This window comes from Pelophylax lessonae, assembly GCF_965119305.1.
Source record: "Pelophylax lessonae genome assembly, chromosome: 1".
Lineage (NCBI taxonomy): Eukaryota > Metazoa > Chordata > Amphibia > Anura > Ranidae > Pelophylax > Pelophylax lessonae.
The window spans coordinates 451,772,733-451,792,424 of NC_138768.1; the positions used below are offsets into that span (position 1 = coordinate 451,772,733).

General features: G+C 42.5%; 1 protein-coding gene across 2 annotated transcripts in view; it reads right to left on the bottom strand.

Moving 5' to 3' along the window:
- Positions 1 to 19,692, bottom strand: part of NCAN (neurocan) — a 373,708-nt gene that overhangs the window by 20,252 nt on the left and 333,764 nt on the right. For both annotated transcript variants that reach the window (XM_082243138.1, XM_082243139.1), the window contains one exon: positions 3,188 to 3,346. In XM_082243138.1, coding sequence (XP_082099264.1) covers positions 3,188 to 3,346 — 159 coding nt within the window. The remainder of the gene's footprint in view (positions 1 to 3,187; positions 3,347 to 19,692) is intronic.

A 19,692-nucleotide genomic window follows, 5' to 3' on the forward strand; every position in this document is an offset into this window, starting at 1 on the left:
CTTTTGTATCACTTGACCCTCCCTTTTAAATTGTAAGCTCTAATGAGCCGGGCCCTCTGATTAAAGTGCTGCACAAACTGTTGGTGCTATATAAATCCTGCATAATAATATTAATAACTTAATATTGCCTGGTTTCAACTTCAAAGCGCTCTGCCACTGACCTCGAACAGGCATACATTGCTTAAAGTTAGACCAAAACCTGAAACTAGAATCTGCATACTTGTTCCAGATCAGTGACTCAGAAAGCATATTTTAGAAACCATTAGATTATTTACCCTGCACCTTTTTTTCCTTGTTCGCATTTTCTTCTTTTACCCCTTATACTTACCACTGCAACTCACTCTTCTAACTCCTTCATCTAAGTTTCCTCAAGAAGGCTTTTCTATTTCACAGTCCCTCTTTTCTCTTTATAGCAAATCTTCATCGTTGTTAAATCCAATAATATGCTCTAGCCAGTTTTCCCACCAGTTTTTTCATTTTTTTGGAATATCTACACACCATTCTTATGGTCTTGCCTGGTAATCCTGTAGACCTCTGTTACATTTGATTTTGACTCCAGGTGTAATAATTTGGGCAACCACTTGTGTATTGCCCATCTGTGTACTCTTCTATTTTGTTGACTGTATTTCTAAAATATTTAATAAGAACCTATTGGAAGCGAAAAGAATAGAATGGCAGATATTGCTCTTGCTATAGGGTACTTTTAATCAAGAGTGTAGAGATAAAGGGAATAGTTTTTTTTGTTAGTATAAGCAATGGGGAATCTTTTGATTTTTCTTTAAAAACCCCTGTAAGCCCTCCCTCCTTCATTCAAATGTACCTGTTTTTTATCCAGAGATTCCCAAAAATTGCCAAATATAAAAGAAAAATGGAATACTGTCCTGTTATCCAGAAACAATATGTGGCTTGGGAGTCAAGGAACATCACCTTCTATCTGCGGTTTTCTACACAAGTATTTTGCTTTGTGGTAAAATGTAACAGCATGATCTAAAACATCTATACTGAAGCTGTGAGGCAATAGCTTCAGTATAGATGTTTTAGATCATGCTGTTATTTTTTTTTTTTATTATTATTTTTGCTACATATTTTTTTTATTATTTTTGCTACACTTGCCTAAAATTCAAACAGGGAGATCACTTATTATATCACTTAAATATTTTACTTGCTATTAATTGATTGGATGAGACATACAAAAATAGAGCTTAACCGTGTGTTAATGATTTTTATTTGTACAGTAAATTTTGTTTTAAAATGCTTCTCAAAGTGTTATTACCTGTGAGATCTTGGAATTATGCTACATTAAAATGTATCTATTTGGCACATGGCAGCATTAAATTTCATGTTTTTGCTGATAAACATCAAAGGAAATGTAGACCATGAACTGGGTAACAAGGATAAAGATAAGCATCCCTATAATGTTATGCTCTAGCTGACAGCATAAGGGCTATTAATGTTCATAGTACTGGCACTGTAACTAATTAAAAGCCTTCCAGATCAGGGTTTATGATTGCCTTGGGAAAAAAGGGAGGAGGAGGGAAATGATACCGTATTGGGATGCTTGCTATGACTGGCAAACAATCAATTACCTAAGCAGCTATGAAATATATGTACCAGTATATCCCTTACAAATTATGAAGGTAACCATTACATGGATTTATATAAAGAAAAAAGTCTTAGATTCCAATTTTGTACAGCTCCAAGACTTGCACTACACTTAGTGAGCATGAGTGGATTTACCAAATGTCTTCCTTGCTCGCTGTCATGTTAGCTTGGTGACATGGTCCTTCTTGTAGACTCTTGTTGAGGGAGAACACCTATTTATTAGATTCCAGAGACATACTGCTAAGGACTGCACAAGACGATTGCCATGTAAAAAACAAGTGGACTCCAAAAAAGAAGAAGAGCACTGAGAGGTTTTTTTCCAAAAGCACATACAGAATTGAAATGCTTTCACTCATTGCCTTATGACTAAGCACAACAACATGAAATGCATCAAAGCATTTAACATCTGTATATGCTTTTTGAGATAAAGCCTCCTGGTGCTCTACCCATTTTGTGCAGTCTACTTGTGCTTGTAAATGAAGCCCAGAGACTGGCAAAGCTGAGAAGTTGATACCCAAATGGTAGAAGAGTTGCATGCAAGTCCTCAAGTGGCATGGGTTTTCGTAAAACGTTTGAAAGTGTTGCCATGGAACTTTTTAAAAAATAACATACAATAAAAGGAAGAATGCAACTATTAAAAATAAATATATAACAGTGACTTCCATGTATATAGACACAAACTGTGTACAAGTGATGTGATTCAAATGTGACTTGAAAGAATATGAACAGTGACAATTAACCAAACATAAAATCCACAAATGTCCGAGGTGTATAAACAAATAATCCTCAAATCAACAGTGAAAAATCATGGATCCAAATAAAGCAGTGAATGTCCATAAATAACGTATAACGTATATGTGAATCCCACCACCTCTCAGGCTGTCTCCTTACCAGACGGATAAGGTAAAGGTGCAGTTAAACTCCCCCACGAGTAACCTCCTGTGTTGTGGAAGTAATCCTGTGCTCTTATTCACACTGTGAGAGGAACATGCAAGTCATGCCTCTTACCAGATAATTAATTGTGAATTGCATGGGTTCATCCCCTCAAAGGGTTAATCTTCCACCAACACCAGTAGATGGACTCTGGGTCACTCAGAAGAAAAATCTTCTGTAACTCCTGCACCCCTCAGGAAAGGTATGTGATCTGGATCAGAGATCTCTTCTGTGTTCATGCATATGTTCTGTGAATGTCTGGATCTGCTGGAAAATTGCAGAGGAAGAATCTGCTGAACACAGAAGAGAGACTGCGAACCAGGCCTTGTCCAACATCAGTGCCTGACCTCACAAATGCGCTTCTGAAAGAATGGTCAAACATTCCCATACACACACTTCTAAACCTTGTGGACAGCCTTCCCAGAAGAGTTGAAGCTGTTAAAGCTGCAAAGGGTGGGCCAACTCATTATTGAGCCATACGGACTAAGACTGGGATGCCATTAAAGTTCATGTGCCTGCAAACGGAATGTCTCAATACTTTTGACAATATAGTGTATATTCTTCTGTGAGGTTAGAAGTTTTATTTAATAAATAGTAGAAATAACAAAGTACAAGGTGCAGTATGTAATTAAGGGCAAATAGACATGCTTACTCTTGATAAATGCTTGTTCTTCAGGCGAGTGGATACTAGTGAGGTGGCCAGATCTCCTTCGACAGTCTCTTTCTGCCTCCTCCCAAGGTCTCCGCTGAGGAAAGAATCTGTAACAAGATCCTTGGAATTTGTGCCAATTATGATCGCAGCCTTCTGTATCTAAAATAAATAGAAAATACAACACTTCTGTAGTAACCAATATATATGTTGAGTTCAAAATAATAGTTTTGAATCATTAAAAGACCACTGTTGCAAAAAATAATGTGTTTTAATTACTATATGTGGTTGGTTCCTATTATGGTGGTGAAAAGAGTGGGGACTACCAGAGTGAAAACCTTTTCAAACTTATGCTGCAACTGCTCAAGCACTGTGTTATAAATGATCACACTGCCTGCCATGTTGCTGTTTGCTTATCTGTATATAAAAGTAGAGAAATGTATATATCAAAGCACTTACGATAAAAAATTAATTAAAATAGGGAGTGTTAATCATTGTATGTATTACCATATACAGTTATTATAATATAATAATTAATAAAAGCGTAACGCCAATGAATTGCTAACTACACATAAAATATTTACAAGAGTCGTTTCACCTGCCAAAAGATTTGTATTTCTGTCCGTCCAGTCCTGAAATCAACACAATTCTTGCCACATAGCACAGGCTTGATTTTACTCTGCCATAGGTAAAGTGTTACTAAATCGACAACAGTAAAATTAGTCGGTATATGTAGTAATGCATGCTTCTTATACTCACTGTGGAACCTAGGGGGTTAATTCTTTGCATTGTGTATAAAGGCTGTTTGATCAGGTCTCCCTGATCCTCCTCTTCTTTCACTGTCTCCAAAAAATAACCTGATATTTACAGAGCCAGGGGACAGACAGGCTGCACATGCTCAGTTTGGTATGTATTGCTAGAGAATTTTTTTTTTTTTCTAGGGAGAGTGCATGTGATCAGCACAGGGCAAATCAGCACTGTCCAGACATGTCCAGACAGAGGATCAAGGGAGAATGAAAACTCCTCCTACAAGCTTTACTAAGAACTGATACAAGTCACAAGACTGCTTTATATTGCTGATGAGAAAAGGTATTTATCTGTTATATTTACTAAAATAACTGCATTTCCATGTTCTGTGTACTGTGGGAGACCACAGACCAGATATAGTGAATGCAGGTTCTGAGTTTAGTAACACTTAAAGTAACATTTACAGGTCTATGCCTCTCTCCCCTTATCCTGTGACTGGACAGTGAATGAAGAAGAAGCAGACAAATTATCTCATCTCTCTATCAATATGTTCTTTCCTCCGATCAGTAGGTTCCTAGTTAGCACATGAACACTGCAGCGACTGATTTGTTCTTTGTTTTGCTTTTTCTACTCCCAATCTGAGCTCTGCTGTACAGTGGCTTGCTAGAGGCTAACACCAATTCAAAATCAAGTACTTATACTGCTTGCATTTAAAAAGCTACATTTAATAATGTTTTAATTAATACAGAGCTGCATTCATATGTGTCTTTTATATTATAATAATCTGGCGTTCAGATTAAGTATCTATACTGTATTTGTGCACTCACTATTAAGACTGAGCCATTATTTGTTCCCAGTCAAAGCATTTTGACTAACATGCAATTCATTTACACCAAAACCAGTGTCAGAAGTAAAGTAAAATAAGCCACTAATGTCTTCTATTAACTATGTTACAATTAAAATACATCATAATATGATAAAATAATTTCAAGTTCACAATTTACATTCCAAAGAGCTATTAGCCATGTATTGAAGCATAATTGAAATGATTGAGAACATATATATATATATATTTCTTCTGTTCTGCATTCCTAGTAAATTAACATACTCTAATCAGAATCTCTCTATCTGCCCATAAGGTGTACATACTCTGGCGGCCTCTCTCATTACTGTTAACCATGCAATTCTCAACACAGCTGTCTAGTTCCAAGTGCAGATCACGCGGGTCACATCATAAGGGGAGGGAAGGACACAGGCACTTGGCTTAACTGCTGACACGGGTGAAGTTTTACTGTAGGGAGCTGATTATGCACAACATCCGACTCATTGCTGACTGTACCAAGTTGCAGTGCTAGAAAGCAACTGCACTGCTCAATTCAGGGATTTTACAAGTGCAGATCTGTTTGATTTTGCAATAGGCTTAAGGGCACAAAGCCTGTAAAAGTGTCCACTGACCTTAACAAGAGTACTAAATGTCTATCAGCCTTGTCACCCAGATTGGCTTGCCACAAATCATTGATGATAATTTAATATCAAAGTAAGCATGAAACATTTCTTGTTAAAATATTCTCTCGCTTGTAAAAGTACACTTTACAAAAAAAAAAAAAAAAATCACTATTACTTCTGCTCTGCTGGACAGGAGTGACACTGCAGTCACTCCTATCAATGACCAGAAAGACAGAGAACTAAGCCTGGTGACCAAAGAGCTGGTAACCTAGGAAAAAAGCCTGCATGTTCCCAGGTTTGAAGTTATGTGTGGTTTTAAGGCAAATCGTTAAAATTTGTGTCCATCTGTTGTTAAATGCATGCAAAAATGGATACAAACGTGCACAAAATATGTGAATGTCTAAATGACATGCATTAATTTGGTTCAGAAAAACAGTTGTCCATTATTTTATACTCCTTCTGTTGTTTTGTACCATAGAGCATTGTGTGCATAAGGCCCCTTTCACACAGGGTGGATACGTCCGAGTGGAATCCGCCTGCTCATTGGGGAAACTCTCTCCTGAACCCCGCTAAACAGGCGGATGACAGGTCCATGTCCAGACTTGTATAAAGTACTCGAAATTTCTACTTGAGTAAAAGTACAAGTGCTCGATCAAAAAGTGACTTAAGTAGAAGTGGAAGTGCTCGCAGAAAAAGTTACTTAAGTGGAAGTACTAAAGTATTCAAAATTTTTTTTTACTTAAGTATTGCAAGTAGTTTTTTCAAAAAAATTGCTACTTAAGTACTAAAAGTAAAAAGTACCAGTAGTTTTGAAAAAAAAATTCTACTCAAGTACTGAAAGTAGAAGTAGAAGTACTGTGTTATGTAGTTATTAAAGAAAGAAGTCAAATGTTTGAACATCATATTGTTTTTTATTATTTCAAATGATTTATTCAAATGATTAACCTAAAGGACAATCACAATTCCTTAGGCTGTAACTTTTTGTAAACAAAAAACAGATAAAGTATGTCCCTCCCTTCCCCTTTTAAAGCATCCCTCCTTCTCTTCCCTGCATGTTTTTTTTTCTCCACAGCTTATTGGTGCGCAAAATCATATATAAACCAATGTGATATACAACAATATATTCCAATAATGAAATAAAGGAAGAGTGTATGAAATCTAAGTCAATAAAAAGTCAATAAAAAGTTCAAAATATTGTGAATCTTCAAATATATATATGTTCATATCTGCTGTTAATGGGAAAGAACCTCCCAACCAGGGCCGGCCTTAGGTGTTCAAGCTCCCTGTGCGAGCTGATCCTGTGGCGCCCCCACCAGCGCCCTGCACATTTTATTTTGCACTTTTTTTGCACTTCATTTGACTTTTCTTTCTTATGATCACTACAAACTTAGCCCCCCTTACATTAGAGACCCCCCTTACATCAGAGACCCCCCAACGGAGCCCCCCTTACAACAGAAACCCCCCAACGGAGCCCCCTTACAACAGAAACCCCCCACAGAGGCCCCACTTACATCAGAGACCCCCCACACAGAGCACCTTACAGCAGAGACCCCCCAGCCCTCACAATGAGCCCCCTTTACATCAGAGACCCCCCACACAGAGCCCCCTTACATCAAAGACCCCCCACACAGAGCCCCCTTAAATCAGAGCCCCCCACACAAAGCCCCCCTTACATCAGAGCCCCCTTACATCAGAGACCATCCCCACACAAAGCCCCTTTACTTTAGAGACCCCTCACACAAAGCCCCCCTTACATCAGAGACCCCCAACACAGAGCCCCCTTACATCAGAGACCATCCCCACAGAGCCCCCCTTACATCAGAGCCCCCCCCCCCATAGAGCCCCCCCACAGAGCTCCCCTTACATCAGAGCCCCTCCACACAGAGCTCTCCTTACATCAGAGCCCCCCACATCAGAGCCCTCCCACACAGAGTCCCCCTTACATCAGAGACCCCCCCACACAGAGCCCCCTTACATCAGAGACCCCCACACATCAGAGACCCCCCACACAGAGACTCCTTACATCAGAGACCCCCACACAGAGCCCCCTTACATCAGAGACCCCCCACACAGAGCCCCCTTACACCAGAGACCCCCCACACAGAGCCCCCTTACATCAAAGACCCCCACACAGCGCCCCCTTACATCAGAGACCCCCCACACAGAGCCCCCTTACATCAAAGACCCCCCACACAAAGTCCCCTTTACATCATAGACCCCCACACAGAGCCCCCCTTACATCAGAGACCCCCACACAAAGCTCCCTTACTTTAGAGACCCCTCACACAAAGCCCCCCCTTACATCCAGAGACCCCAACACAGAGCCCCCTTACAGAGACCATCCCCACAGAGTCCCCCTTACATCAGAGCCCCCCCCATAGAGCCCCCCACAGAGTTCCCCCTACATCAGAGCCCCTCCACACAGAGCTCCCCTTACATCAGAACCCTCCCACTCAGAGCTCCCCTTACATCAGAGACCCCCCTTACATCAGAGACCCCCCACACAGAGCCCCCTTACATCAGAGACCGCCCACACAAAGCCCCCCCTTACTTCAGAGACCCCCCATGTTTCCCTTAACCAAGATGGCCGCCAGTGCCTCGATCGCACTGCGCATGCGCACGTGCCTCTACTGCGCGGCCGCCGGAATCCCCGCCTCCCAGCGCTGAGACGTCAGCGAATGGAGACAAGGAGGGGAGGAGCGGAGTGGCCGAAGGCCGCCACACATGTCAGAGCGCCGAGAGGCACATGTGGGAGCACTCCACGCCGGCCCAGCGGAAGCCTGGAGCGGAACAACGCTACCCGAATGGCCAGAGACCAGGTACCCATGAAAAAGGGGGGTATCTTTACCTTTGCCTTCCTGTAGAAAAGGGGAGGGGAGGGGGGGAAGGCAGAATAGGGAGGATAATTGAAAGAGTAGGAGAGAGCAGTAAGGAGGGAAACCAAACAAAAAAGAAAAAGGGAAAGGCAGAGAAAAGTAACGAGTAACGATGCAGCACAAAAAAAAAGTATCGGAGTAGAAGTATCGAAATCATCGAAAAAATGTAGTGAAGTAAAAGTAGAAGTAGGAGAAAAAAATTCTACTCTAGGAAAGTACAGATACCGCATTTCGGTACTTAAGTACAGTACTTAAGTAGTTCTACTTCATTACTATACATCTCTGTCCATGTCCGCTCCCCTATCCAGAGCGGACAAGGACAGAGCCTGCTCTCCTCTATGGGGTGGTTGGGTAAAAATGGACTGCATGTCCGTTTCCATCAGATTGTCATCCAATCTGACCCGAGTGACGGTTGGTGAACGTATCGCCATACATCTGTTTTCAGAGGATCTTATCAGATCAGATGCCTTTCGGGTGTCACTGACATCTATCGCCCCATAATGGACAATGGGTGGTCCAATCGAGTCCGCCTGAAAAATGGACAGGCGGAACCGATCAGTCCACTGGTGTGAAAGGGGCCTAAATCGGCAATCCCAACCAATGTTTGTGGAAACTATGTTGCAGTCTGGTCTTAGAGCTGCAGAGAAGCAAACCTATTGTTAATCATATTTGTCAGACAAATAGGTGCTACTGAATTTCCACCAACTGAAGTTTTCAACTTCTGCACGTTTGTAGGTCAGTGTATCTGTAGGATCAAAAAAATGTTGCCGCACTAAACATAGATATTGAAAAAAAGAGAGTCTATAAAGTGTGAGCAACTGGTGCTGTTCTGAACAAAGCAGGTGAATTCCTTGATGAACATCCAGTTACAGTTAGTATAATTGATGTGCGCTTTGAGCACCCAAGTGCATCTGCACCGATATTGATATAAAATTCCTCCTTACCGGGTACAATATAGAAGTATAGAAGATCCAATCAGCTTCCTCTATTTTATTGCAGATGGTGGCACTGTCATGGCTGATGGTTAAGTATACTCCATGGTAGGGCCCATGAAGGGAAGATAAAACAGCCACATAGTGTAAAACTGCTTGACAGTTTATTAAAAGAAATCAGTGCTAAACATATACAGAAATCCAGTATAAAATGAGCATTATTAGATCCAAGACATCCTAGAATTCGATCCACCAGTATACAGGGTTGGCATGCGTGGTACCTCACGGACATGGACTCCACCCGACGCGTTGCCTTAGAATTAACCATCATAATTTGGAGTCTAGACCTCTGATAAAGACGCATTTTATATCAATATCAGTGGAGGTCAGTGTTGCCAACCGCCCGTAGATTTACGGACAGCCCGTAAAATCAGGGCACTTTTCTCCTGCCCGTAAATGCCCGTAGCAGGAGAAAAGTGCCCGTAAATCTACGGCGGCGGCGGCAAGGTTAGAACTGCGCGTGCGCGGCGCGCAGTTCCGGACTCGGAGATCCCCGAAGCGAGCCGAGTTCTCTTCTCTCGCAGATGGAGACCGTGTGACGTCAGCGGCAGCTTCCCCCCTCCCTCTTTCGCACACCCAGCGCTGCTGCGCGTCTCGGCCAATCACAGCCTCCCTGTCCTGACTCTCCGCACACTGACACATGCCCAATGGACGGATCAGATGATCGTCGGACGACTAGTGCAACGGCCCGCCTGCGCCCGCCCCTGCCTCCGCCCCCGCCGTCATTTAAGTTTTCCCGCCGGCTAGGGAGTGGGACAGTGTGGAGTGATAAACTGTGCCTGGCCCTGTGGGGTACAAGAAAATGCAGCTGGAGTCTGGATGGATGCGGATGGTGGTGGAGTGGACAGAGCAGCAGACTGACAGAAGAGGCAGCCACCCGCAGAGCACACAGAAGAGAAGAGGACTGGTGAGTGGGGCTCCGAGCCTCTGACAGCTAGCAGAGCAGACTGGAGTAGAGAGATGAGTCAGGGGGCAGAGGACATCAGTGTCCTGCTCCTGTGCCCCCTTCACCTCTCCACAGGCAGTGTCACAGCTTCACTCTGCAGTAATGTCACTGATATGGCTATGGAGAGGTGAAAGGGACTTAGGAGGAGGACACTGATGTGCTAATATGAAGGGGGACATAGGAAGAAATTACTGTGAGGGGTGAGGATGGCACTTCCATGTCCGCAGTCTCTGACCACCTCCTGTCCCATGTCCGCAGTCTCTGACCACCTCCTGTCCCATGTCCACAGTCTCTGACCACCCCCCTGTCCCATGTCCGCAGTCTCTGACCACCTCCTGTTCCATGTCCGCAGTCTCTGACCACCTCCTGTCCCATGTCCACAGTCTCTGACCACCCCCCTGTACCATGTCCGCAGTCTCTGACCACCCCCCTGTACCATGTCCGCAGTCTCTGACCACCCCCCCTGTTCCATGTCCGCAGTCTCTGACCACCTCCTGTCCCATGTCCGCAGTCTCTGACCACCTCCTGTTCCATGTCCGCAGTCTCTGACCACCTCCTGTCCCATGTCCGCAGTCTCTGACCACCTCCTGTCCCATGTCCGCAGTCTCTGACCACCTCCTGTCCCATGTCCGCAGTCTCTGACCACCTCCTGTCCCATGTCCGCAGTCTCTGACCACCTCCTGTCCCATGTCCGCAGTCTCTGACCACCCCCCTGTCCCATGTCCGCAGTCTCTGACCACCCCCCTGTACCATGTCCGCAGTCTCTGACCACCCCCCTGTACCATGTCCGCAGTCTCTGACCACCCCTCTGTACCATGTCCGCAGTCTCTGACCACCCCCCTGTACCATGTCCGCAGTCTCTGACCACCCCTCTGTACCATGTCCGCAGTCTCTGACCACCTCCTGTTCAATGTCCACAGTCTCTAACCATCTCTTTTCTTTTATCGTGTCTGCAGTCGAGTCTGGAGAGGAGTCAAGAGTGAGAGCGCTGAAGGGATGGGGGTCACGGGAGAATCTAGTTGTGTTGGGCCCCGGCCTGCGGAGTGGAGACCAGAGCCGTCTGACTGAGCCCTGCACAGTGCACCTGAGGGGAGGTCAGTGACAGCACCGCCAGACCAGTCTGATGGGGGGGGGGGGGTCACTGATGTAAGGGGGAGAGAATACAATAATGTAAGTGGGCACTGACTTTTGTTTAACTTAAACTCATTGCTAATAGCACTATCTACATGTTTATAGTTTAATTATTCATATTTGCATGGTTTAGCGCTGAAAACGGCTATTTTATGTACATTTTTGCAGTGCCAGTAAAAAATTGGAGCCGTCCGTAAATTTTGGACGTTCTGCCAGTAAATTTCACTCCGGGGGGTTGGCAACACTGGTGGAGGTGCACTTGGATGATCAAAACACGGATCAATTATACTCACTGTAACTAAATGTTCATCAAGGAATTCACCTGCATTGTTCAGAACAGCACTAGTTATTCACACTTTATATACACTTGTTTATTCATTATCTATGTTTAGCGCTCCAACCTTTTTTTGTTTCACATTTAACACAATTGGTCCTGTTGTGTTGTTGCCAGCAGCTTGCACTTGTATATTTAGTCTGTATATTTGCACAATAGTAATTTTGTTTATCTGTAGGATCAGCCTGACAGCCAAGCATATAGCATTTTTTAAAAGGGATCATAATTGCAGCGCAAGTTTTTTTTTTCTTGTGACAGATTATCCTTGAAGAATAAAATTGCATGAGTAGGGAAAAGCTGTGCCAATTTTGGAAGCATGGTAAATGCCATAAAAATAAATATAGTGAGACAGCAGAGAATCTGATAAAACTGAAGACTAAAAATGACATCTTCTAAACATGAAATGGAAATAAACTTGGGAAACTGTAGCAGGAGGAATGTAATGATAAAATGACATCTTCTAAACATGAAATGGAAATAAAACTGGGGAAACTGTAGCAGGAGGAATGTAATGCGCCAAGGTTTCAGATTTACACATCAACCTTCAATACTTATATAGCTAATTGTCAGTCATTTTGTGACAGTATGACAGAGCTTATTAATAAGAACCCATGGGCAATGTAAAAGTTTCCTTCTTAATATCCATATTTGCTTTACGATAGATAGCTAGTTTTATACCACTGGCTTCTTTCTCAGGTATAGTAGCCACAGTTTTCACTTTTAGCCTCAGCATCCCGATAGGACTTGATATGCCTACGGCATTTGGATTCCTCCAGTTAAGCATGGGATTGGTTTATCTGAGTGAGTTAGAAGTGCTGACAAATGATGATAATACAAACAAGAATCCAATATTGCAGTCATAGGGAAAGCTAAGGTTAAAGCCAGGGAATTCAAATCACAATCCAGGGGCAAGGATAAAAAAACATATGTTAACCACTTGCCGTCGCTGCACTGCCTATTTCGTCGGCAGTGTGGCTCTCCCAGGCAAAATCGTGTGAATAGGCGTCATCTGCCTGGGAGGCCACTAGGGGGTGAGTGCGCGCCGCTGGCAGTGCGCTTCCGCCCCGCTCATCCCCGGGGAAGCCAGTGCGTGTGTCAGACGGCTCCGATTGCCGCCTGACACCCCCAATCTCCCCCCGCTGACAGAGAAGGACAGACGGCTGATGTAAACACAGCCGTCCATCTTTCTCCCTGCGATCATCATGGAGACCATGCGATCCTGTTATATAGGATCGTATGTCTCTATGATAATTTCACAAGCCCAACCCCCCCACAGTTAGAATCACTCCCCTAGGCTTACATTTATCCCCTTGATCACCAATAGTATTTACCCCTTCCCTGCCAATGGGATTATTACAGTAACAATGCATATTTTTAGCACTGATTACTGTAGTAATGTCACTGGTAGAAAGAAAAGAACAGGCGCCACTGTAAATAGCCAAACAATTTATTGCACAAAATACATAATGACTTACACATAGGTAAGCTGCAGTCCGTATCGCAGCGTCTCCAGCGCACGATCCGGCCGTCCACCGGTCCGGAGGTGACGTCACAGGAAGCTGGTCAGATACTTGGTTACACCGGAAGCCGCAAATGGAACGCAGGCTCCCGGAAATGACGCAACGCGTTTCGGAGCATGCGCACTCGGCTCCTTCCTCAGACGCCTGAGGAAGGAGCCGAGTGCGCATGCTCCGAAACGCGTTGCGTCATTTCTGGGAGCCTGCGTTCCATTTGCGGCTTCCGGTGTAACCAAGTATCTGACCAGCTTCCTGTGACGTCACCTCCGGACCGGTGGACGGCCGGATCGTGCGCTGGAGACGCTGCGATACGGACTGCAGCTTACCTATGTGTAAGTCATTATGTATTTTGTGCAATAAATTGTTTGGCTATTTACAGTGGCGCCTGTTCTTTTCTTTCTACCTGTGCCAGCGGATTCCTCTGAGTTTTCCCGCCAGTGCTGCCTCGTACTCTGTCATTCAGGACAGTCTCCCAACAAGAAACTGGAGCATCCCCTGCGCCTCCCTTACAGCGGTGGACTCCTTTCCCTCTTGCCTGGTCAGAAGCGCCCAACAACCATTTTTCCTGTAGTAATGTCACTGGTACCCCAAAAAGTGTCAAAAATGTCAGTTAGGGGTCCGATCTGTCCGCCGCAATGTCACAGTCCCGCAAAAAATCGCAGATCGCCGCCATTACTAGTAAAAAAAATAAAAAATGACATAAATCTTTCCCGTAGTTAGTAAACGCGGTAACTTTTACGCAAACCAATCAAAATACGCTTATTTCAATTTTTTTTACCAAAAATATGTAGCAGAAAACAAATTGGCCTAACATGTTAAAAAATTTTGATTTATTAATTTTTTCTTTTGGGACTGTTATGTAGCAGAATGTGAAAAATATATATTTTTTTTCAAAAATGTCGCTCTTTTTTTGGTATAGCGCAAAAAATTAAAATCGCACAGGTGATCAAATACCACCAAAAGAAAGCTCTATTTGTGGGGAAAAAAAAGGACGTTTGGGTACAGCGTCGCACGACTGTGCGATTGTCCGTTAAAATAACACAGTGTCGAATCGCAAAATAGGGCCTGGTCATTAAGCAGCAAAATCTTCCAGTCTTAAAGTGGTTAATACACTCAGAGGTCAAACAATCTGGATTGACAGAAAAATGAAACCCCACCCCAATGGACAAGGCTACATCTTATCATAGGTAAGGTGTAACTGTACTAGGACACTATTTAAAGAGACCCTGTTACCAGAAAATTAATTTCAACAAAAAATATTCACATGAGATGATACAGTATATGCAGGTTTTTTGTACCTGTAAAACCCTCCCTTGTGTACACTGCTGATGGATGTCACTATTGATTTTAATGATCCTAAAGTTTTAAAACCACACACATTTACTACCTTGATTGCAGTGACACATATTCACTATGCCTTATAAATATACCCTGATGTGTCACACATTTCACAGAACCTGCTTATTGAGCTACGGGAGGTGCTGAAAAGGAGGAATTTCAGGAGAAAACCTCACATGTAACATCATCCTGAAACCAAAACCATGTAGTTCTTAGAAACTAACTGTAAACCAAAGGAATAAGCAGAGGAGAAGCTGCAAAGCTGCGAAGCCTACAGGGAGTAGTTGAAAGAGATGGCTAGCAGATACAGTACCTTGAAAAAGCATTCATACCCCTTGAAATTTTCCACATTTTTTCATGCTACAACCAAAAACGTAAATGTATTTTATTGGGATAAAACAACAAAAAGTGGCACATAATTGTGAAGTGAAAGTAAAATGATAAAGGATTTTCAAAATATTTCACAAATAAATATTTGAAAAGTGCGACGTGCGTTTGTATTCAGGCCCCCTAAATAAATATTTTGTAGAACCACCTTTCGCTGCAATTACAGCTGTAAGCCTTTTTGGGTATGTCTCTACCAGCGTTGCACATCTAGAGAGTGAAATTGTTGCCAAAGTCTTCTTTGCAAATAGCTCAAGCTCTGTCAGATTGAATGGAGAGCATCTGTGAACAGCAGTTTTCATATCTTGCCACAGATTCTCAATTGGATTTTGGTCTGTACTTTGTCTGGGCCATTCTAATGGCCCAGTACATGAGTATGCTTTGATCTAAACCATTGCATTGTAGCTTTAGCTGTATGTTTAGGGTTGTTGTCCTGCTGGAAGGTGAACCTCCGCCCCAGTCTCAAGTCTTTTGCAGACTTTTCTTCTAAGGTTGCCCTGTATTTGACTCCATCTTCCCATCAACTCTGACCAGCTTCCCTGCCCCTGTTGCAAAAAGGCATCCCCACAAGATGATGCTGCCACCACCATGTTTCACAGTGGGGATTTTGTTTTCAGGGTGATGTGCAGTGTTAGTTTTATGCCATGCATAGTGTTTTGCTTTTTAGGCCAAAATGTTTAATTTTGGCCTCATCTGACCAGAGCACCTTCTTTCAAATGTTTGCTGTATCCCCCACATGGCTTCTCGCAAACTGAAAATGGAACTTTTTATGGCTTTCATTCAACGATGGCTTTTGCTTGCCACTCTTCCAGAGTTATCATGGGCCTCTTAGCTGCTTCTCTGATTAATGCTCTCCTTGCCTGTCAGTTTAGGTGGACGGCCATGTCTTGGTAGGTTTGCTACTGAGGTAGACTCTATTTACAATTTAGGTGACTTCTGAAGGCAATTGGTTCAATTAGATTTTAGTTATGGGTATCAGAGTAAAGGGGGCTGAATACAAACACATGCCAAACTTTTCAGATATTTATTTGTAAAAAAATGTGAAAACCATTTATCATTTTTCTTCCACTTCAGAATAAGGTGCCACTTTGTGTTGGTCCATCACATAAAATCCCAAAAAAATACATTTACATTTTTGGTTGTAACATAACAAAATGTAGAAAAATTTTAAGGGGGTATAAATACTTTTTCATGGCATTGTCGGTCGCATTCACAACATGAAAGAGGATTTTTCAAGTAAGTTTATATTAGATTGTTAAAAATAACTATCATTTGTATTACTATTACAATTCTGATGTTATAAAATGAAAGCGTGTAATTGTAGCTCTCCTTTAAGGTAATTAATTTGAATGATGGTGCAAGACTAGAGATGGGGGCCCAAGAAGTCTTATGTGGTCCATCCAGAATACAAAAGGATTAAGTCTTCCTAAAGAAGCCTCCATTCTTTATGATGTAGAAGCTCTGAATCTTATGTGGATGTGTTTTAATGCAATGGGTGGTTTTTGGTCCAACAGGCTGCTCACCAACAACTGTGGGGTCTTGTTGGACCCTCAGGGGGAGTTTGCCAAAGTTTTGAAAAGATGGAAGCACCACACCAGCTTATACAGATTTTTTTTTAAAGATTTTTACTTTTTAATTGTACAAAATATAAATATTTTTAAAAATTCTGTATAAGCTGGTGTGGCGCACCCATCTATTCAAAACTCGAAGAAGCATCCAGTTAATGGAAGGAAATTCCCTTTTGGTGAAAAATGCAGCCAGGTAGAGAGATGTAAGAACAATGTAGTGGTTCAGGCGAGAGACAAAAACGACTGAGTGTTAGGCTAGAAGGTAGTCCTGGGCCTCAACATCACCTGGTCGTTTTGTAAAATCATAAAGGGTTCCTTCTAGGATAAGACTGCCAGTTAAGAAACTTGCCTTGTAGATGTAATAGCTACAAGGATCACCACTTTGTGGGTGAGAGGGTGAGAGGGTAGACAGACAGAGATTTTTCTAATGGCCACTGAAAGTGCTGAGGGCCAAATGCTTGTCCAGACCCAGATGCAGGAAGTAGAGGATCCATCCTCCAGAGATATTCGTAGGGTGGAAGCCTTGAGACTAACATCAAATAAAGTCTGCCTTTTATGTTCAATGCTAGAACTTTGAAAGTATTGTAACAGATTTATACACTGTGGCACACTAAAAAATAATACATTGCTGGTTGCTAAATGGTGTAGATAATAGTGCAGACCTTGTGCATGAACTGGAAACCTGGCTTGGAGGGTTTTGATGAGGAAGTGGAGAAATAAAAATAATGTTCATTAACAGTCAGAGGGGGAAGACTTAGTTGTCTATACCTTAGGCTTGAGTAAGATGGGTGCTCTTGCCAGCAGTAGTGCCCTAGATAAACTGTATCTAGAAACGACCCAAAGAGACTTTGTCCCTTTAAGACCATGCAGAACAAACACTTCTGATACATGAAGTCTGCAGTCCAGCACTATAACCAGGGTGATCACTCACTGAATGACTTCTGACAGGAAAACAATTGAATTGTAAAATTGGGAAGCTTTTAGCAGACCAGCAAACCTAAAATTAAAAACTACAGCTAATGGTTTATGCCCAAAGAATCCCCCAACTGCCCAGATCTATTACAATACCAAAAGCAACGAGGAGGCCTGAAACATGGCTCCAGCCAGGACTCTATTCACTAAAGTGGCCATACAGAAAACTGGAAAAGAAACCAATGATGTCTCAGAGTGATGCATTGAGCACTAATATCATCTGTGTCAGCAAAGGTTTAATAGCAAGGAAACACCCTCACAAAATACTCCACAACAGCACTTGTAAAATAACCAGGAGAGACTTTAAAACTAAACTCATCAAATAATATCTGCCTATAAATGATGGCAGAAAAAAATCTACAACAGCTAAACAATAGCCAGTGAAGGCTTTATGAGCTTGTGCGCAAAGTTTCCAGCAAGGGAGATCGCTAAAAGCATGAATAGAAAAAGGGCTACCTGCCACACAGACACGAAATCACTATATGACGGTAACAACAGATGCAAACTGCATCAATTTGTGCAAGACCAGATAGCTCTTCTCAGTGGCCCTTCCAAAAACTACCTCAGTTCTGGACTGAAAATCCCAGACATACTGGCCTGACTTGAATAGTATAGTCCTGTGTCAACTGGAACACAAATGGTAGTTGCAACTGCAGGCCTGAAAGAAAATAATACCAGTATATAAAATGAGCTGCTTGACTTACTGAGAGGTTCTAGGGGTCCCATACTAAAACAGAGGTGACCACCGCTATGGAGTGTGTGGGGTAGATAGATATTTAGTAGAAAATTAACACAGAAATTCCAAATAGAAAATATAGGTGTAAGCCGCCACCAGCCAACCCCTGGAAAAAGGCGCTACCTGTGAAAATTATGTATTAAAATGATTCTGTGTATGCGCGTTTCTAAAATCAACTATATGCATAAACAGATGAGAAAAAAATTCAATTGTGACATAAAGTGCAAAAGTGCCAGTAAGAAATAATAAATGGGCTCAGTTTTCATGTTCCCAAGAAGGTGCTCAGTGTATAAAGAATGGTATACAGTGAACAATAAATTGAATGGTATACAGTGGACAATAATTTGAAGCAGAGGTGCACAAGTTGTGATAAATATTTATTTTATAGTGCAGGTGATACAAAGGTATAGTGCAAAAAAATTAATATTAAAAGTTCTGTGTAAATAATCAATATATAGTTCCTCTAAAATAATAAAGCAAACAGTGGATAAATACATTTAGGAAAGGGAGAAACTCTTTCCTGAATAGTGCTGGGTGCAGTACCCGTGACAAACCAGGATATTCCAATAAGTAAAACTTGTAAAAGGGTGTTAACACCTGTGGAGTCCACTAGGTGTCGCACTTTCTCTATACAACCTGTCGGTATGAGGTATCAGCTGTGTTAATCAGGCTGCAGAATCCAGGGGTCCCCTCTGTTTCTGTTGAGCAGGTTCGTTTGGAAGGAGATGGTCATCCAATCTGAGTGCTCAAACAGAAGAGAAACCCCATAGTATGATATACAAGGCCATTATACGCATTTCCTAACCAACCCTACGCGTTTCATCATAGGACGTCTACTGGAGGGCCGCTTCAGTAGACATCCTATGACGAAACACGTAGGTTGGAGTTTTATGTCAAACCTCACTTCCGGTTTCGGAGCCTGAGTCGTGGAACGCAGAAGCTTCCCGGCGTTCACACGGATCCTGTTCAGCCTACAGAGTGAGTCAGAATTACTTGAGTATAATGGCCTTGTATATCATACTATGGGGTTTCTCTTCTGTTTGAGCACTCAGATTGGATGATCATCTCCTTCCAAATGAACCTGCTCAACAGAAACAGAGGGGACCCCTGGATTCTGCAGCCTGATTAACACAGCTGATACCTCATACCGACAGGTTGTATAGAGAAAGTGCGACACCTAGTGGACTCCACAGGTGTAAACACCCTTTTACAAGTTTTACTTATTGGAATATCCTGGTTTGTCACGGGTACTGCACCCAGCACTATTCAGGAAAGAGTTTCTCCCTTTCCTAAATTTATTTATCCACTACTTGCTTTATTATTTTAGAGGAACTATATATTGATTATTTACACAGAAGTTTTAATATAAATTTTTTTGCACTATACCTTTTTATCACCTGCACTATAAAATAAATATTTATCAGAACTTGTGCACCTCTGCTTCAAATTATTGTCCACTGTATACCATTCAATTTAATGTTCACTGTGTACCATTCTTTAAACACTGAGCACCTTCTTGGG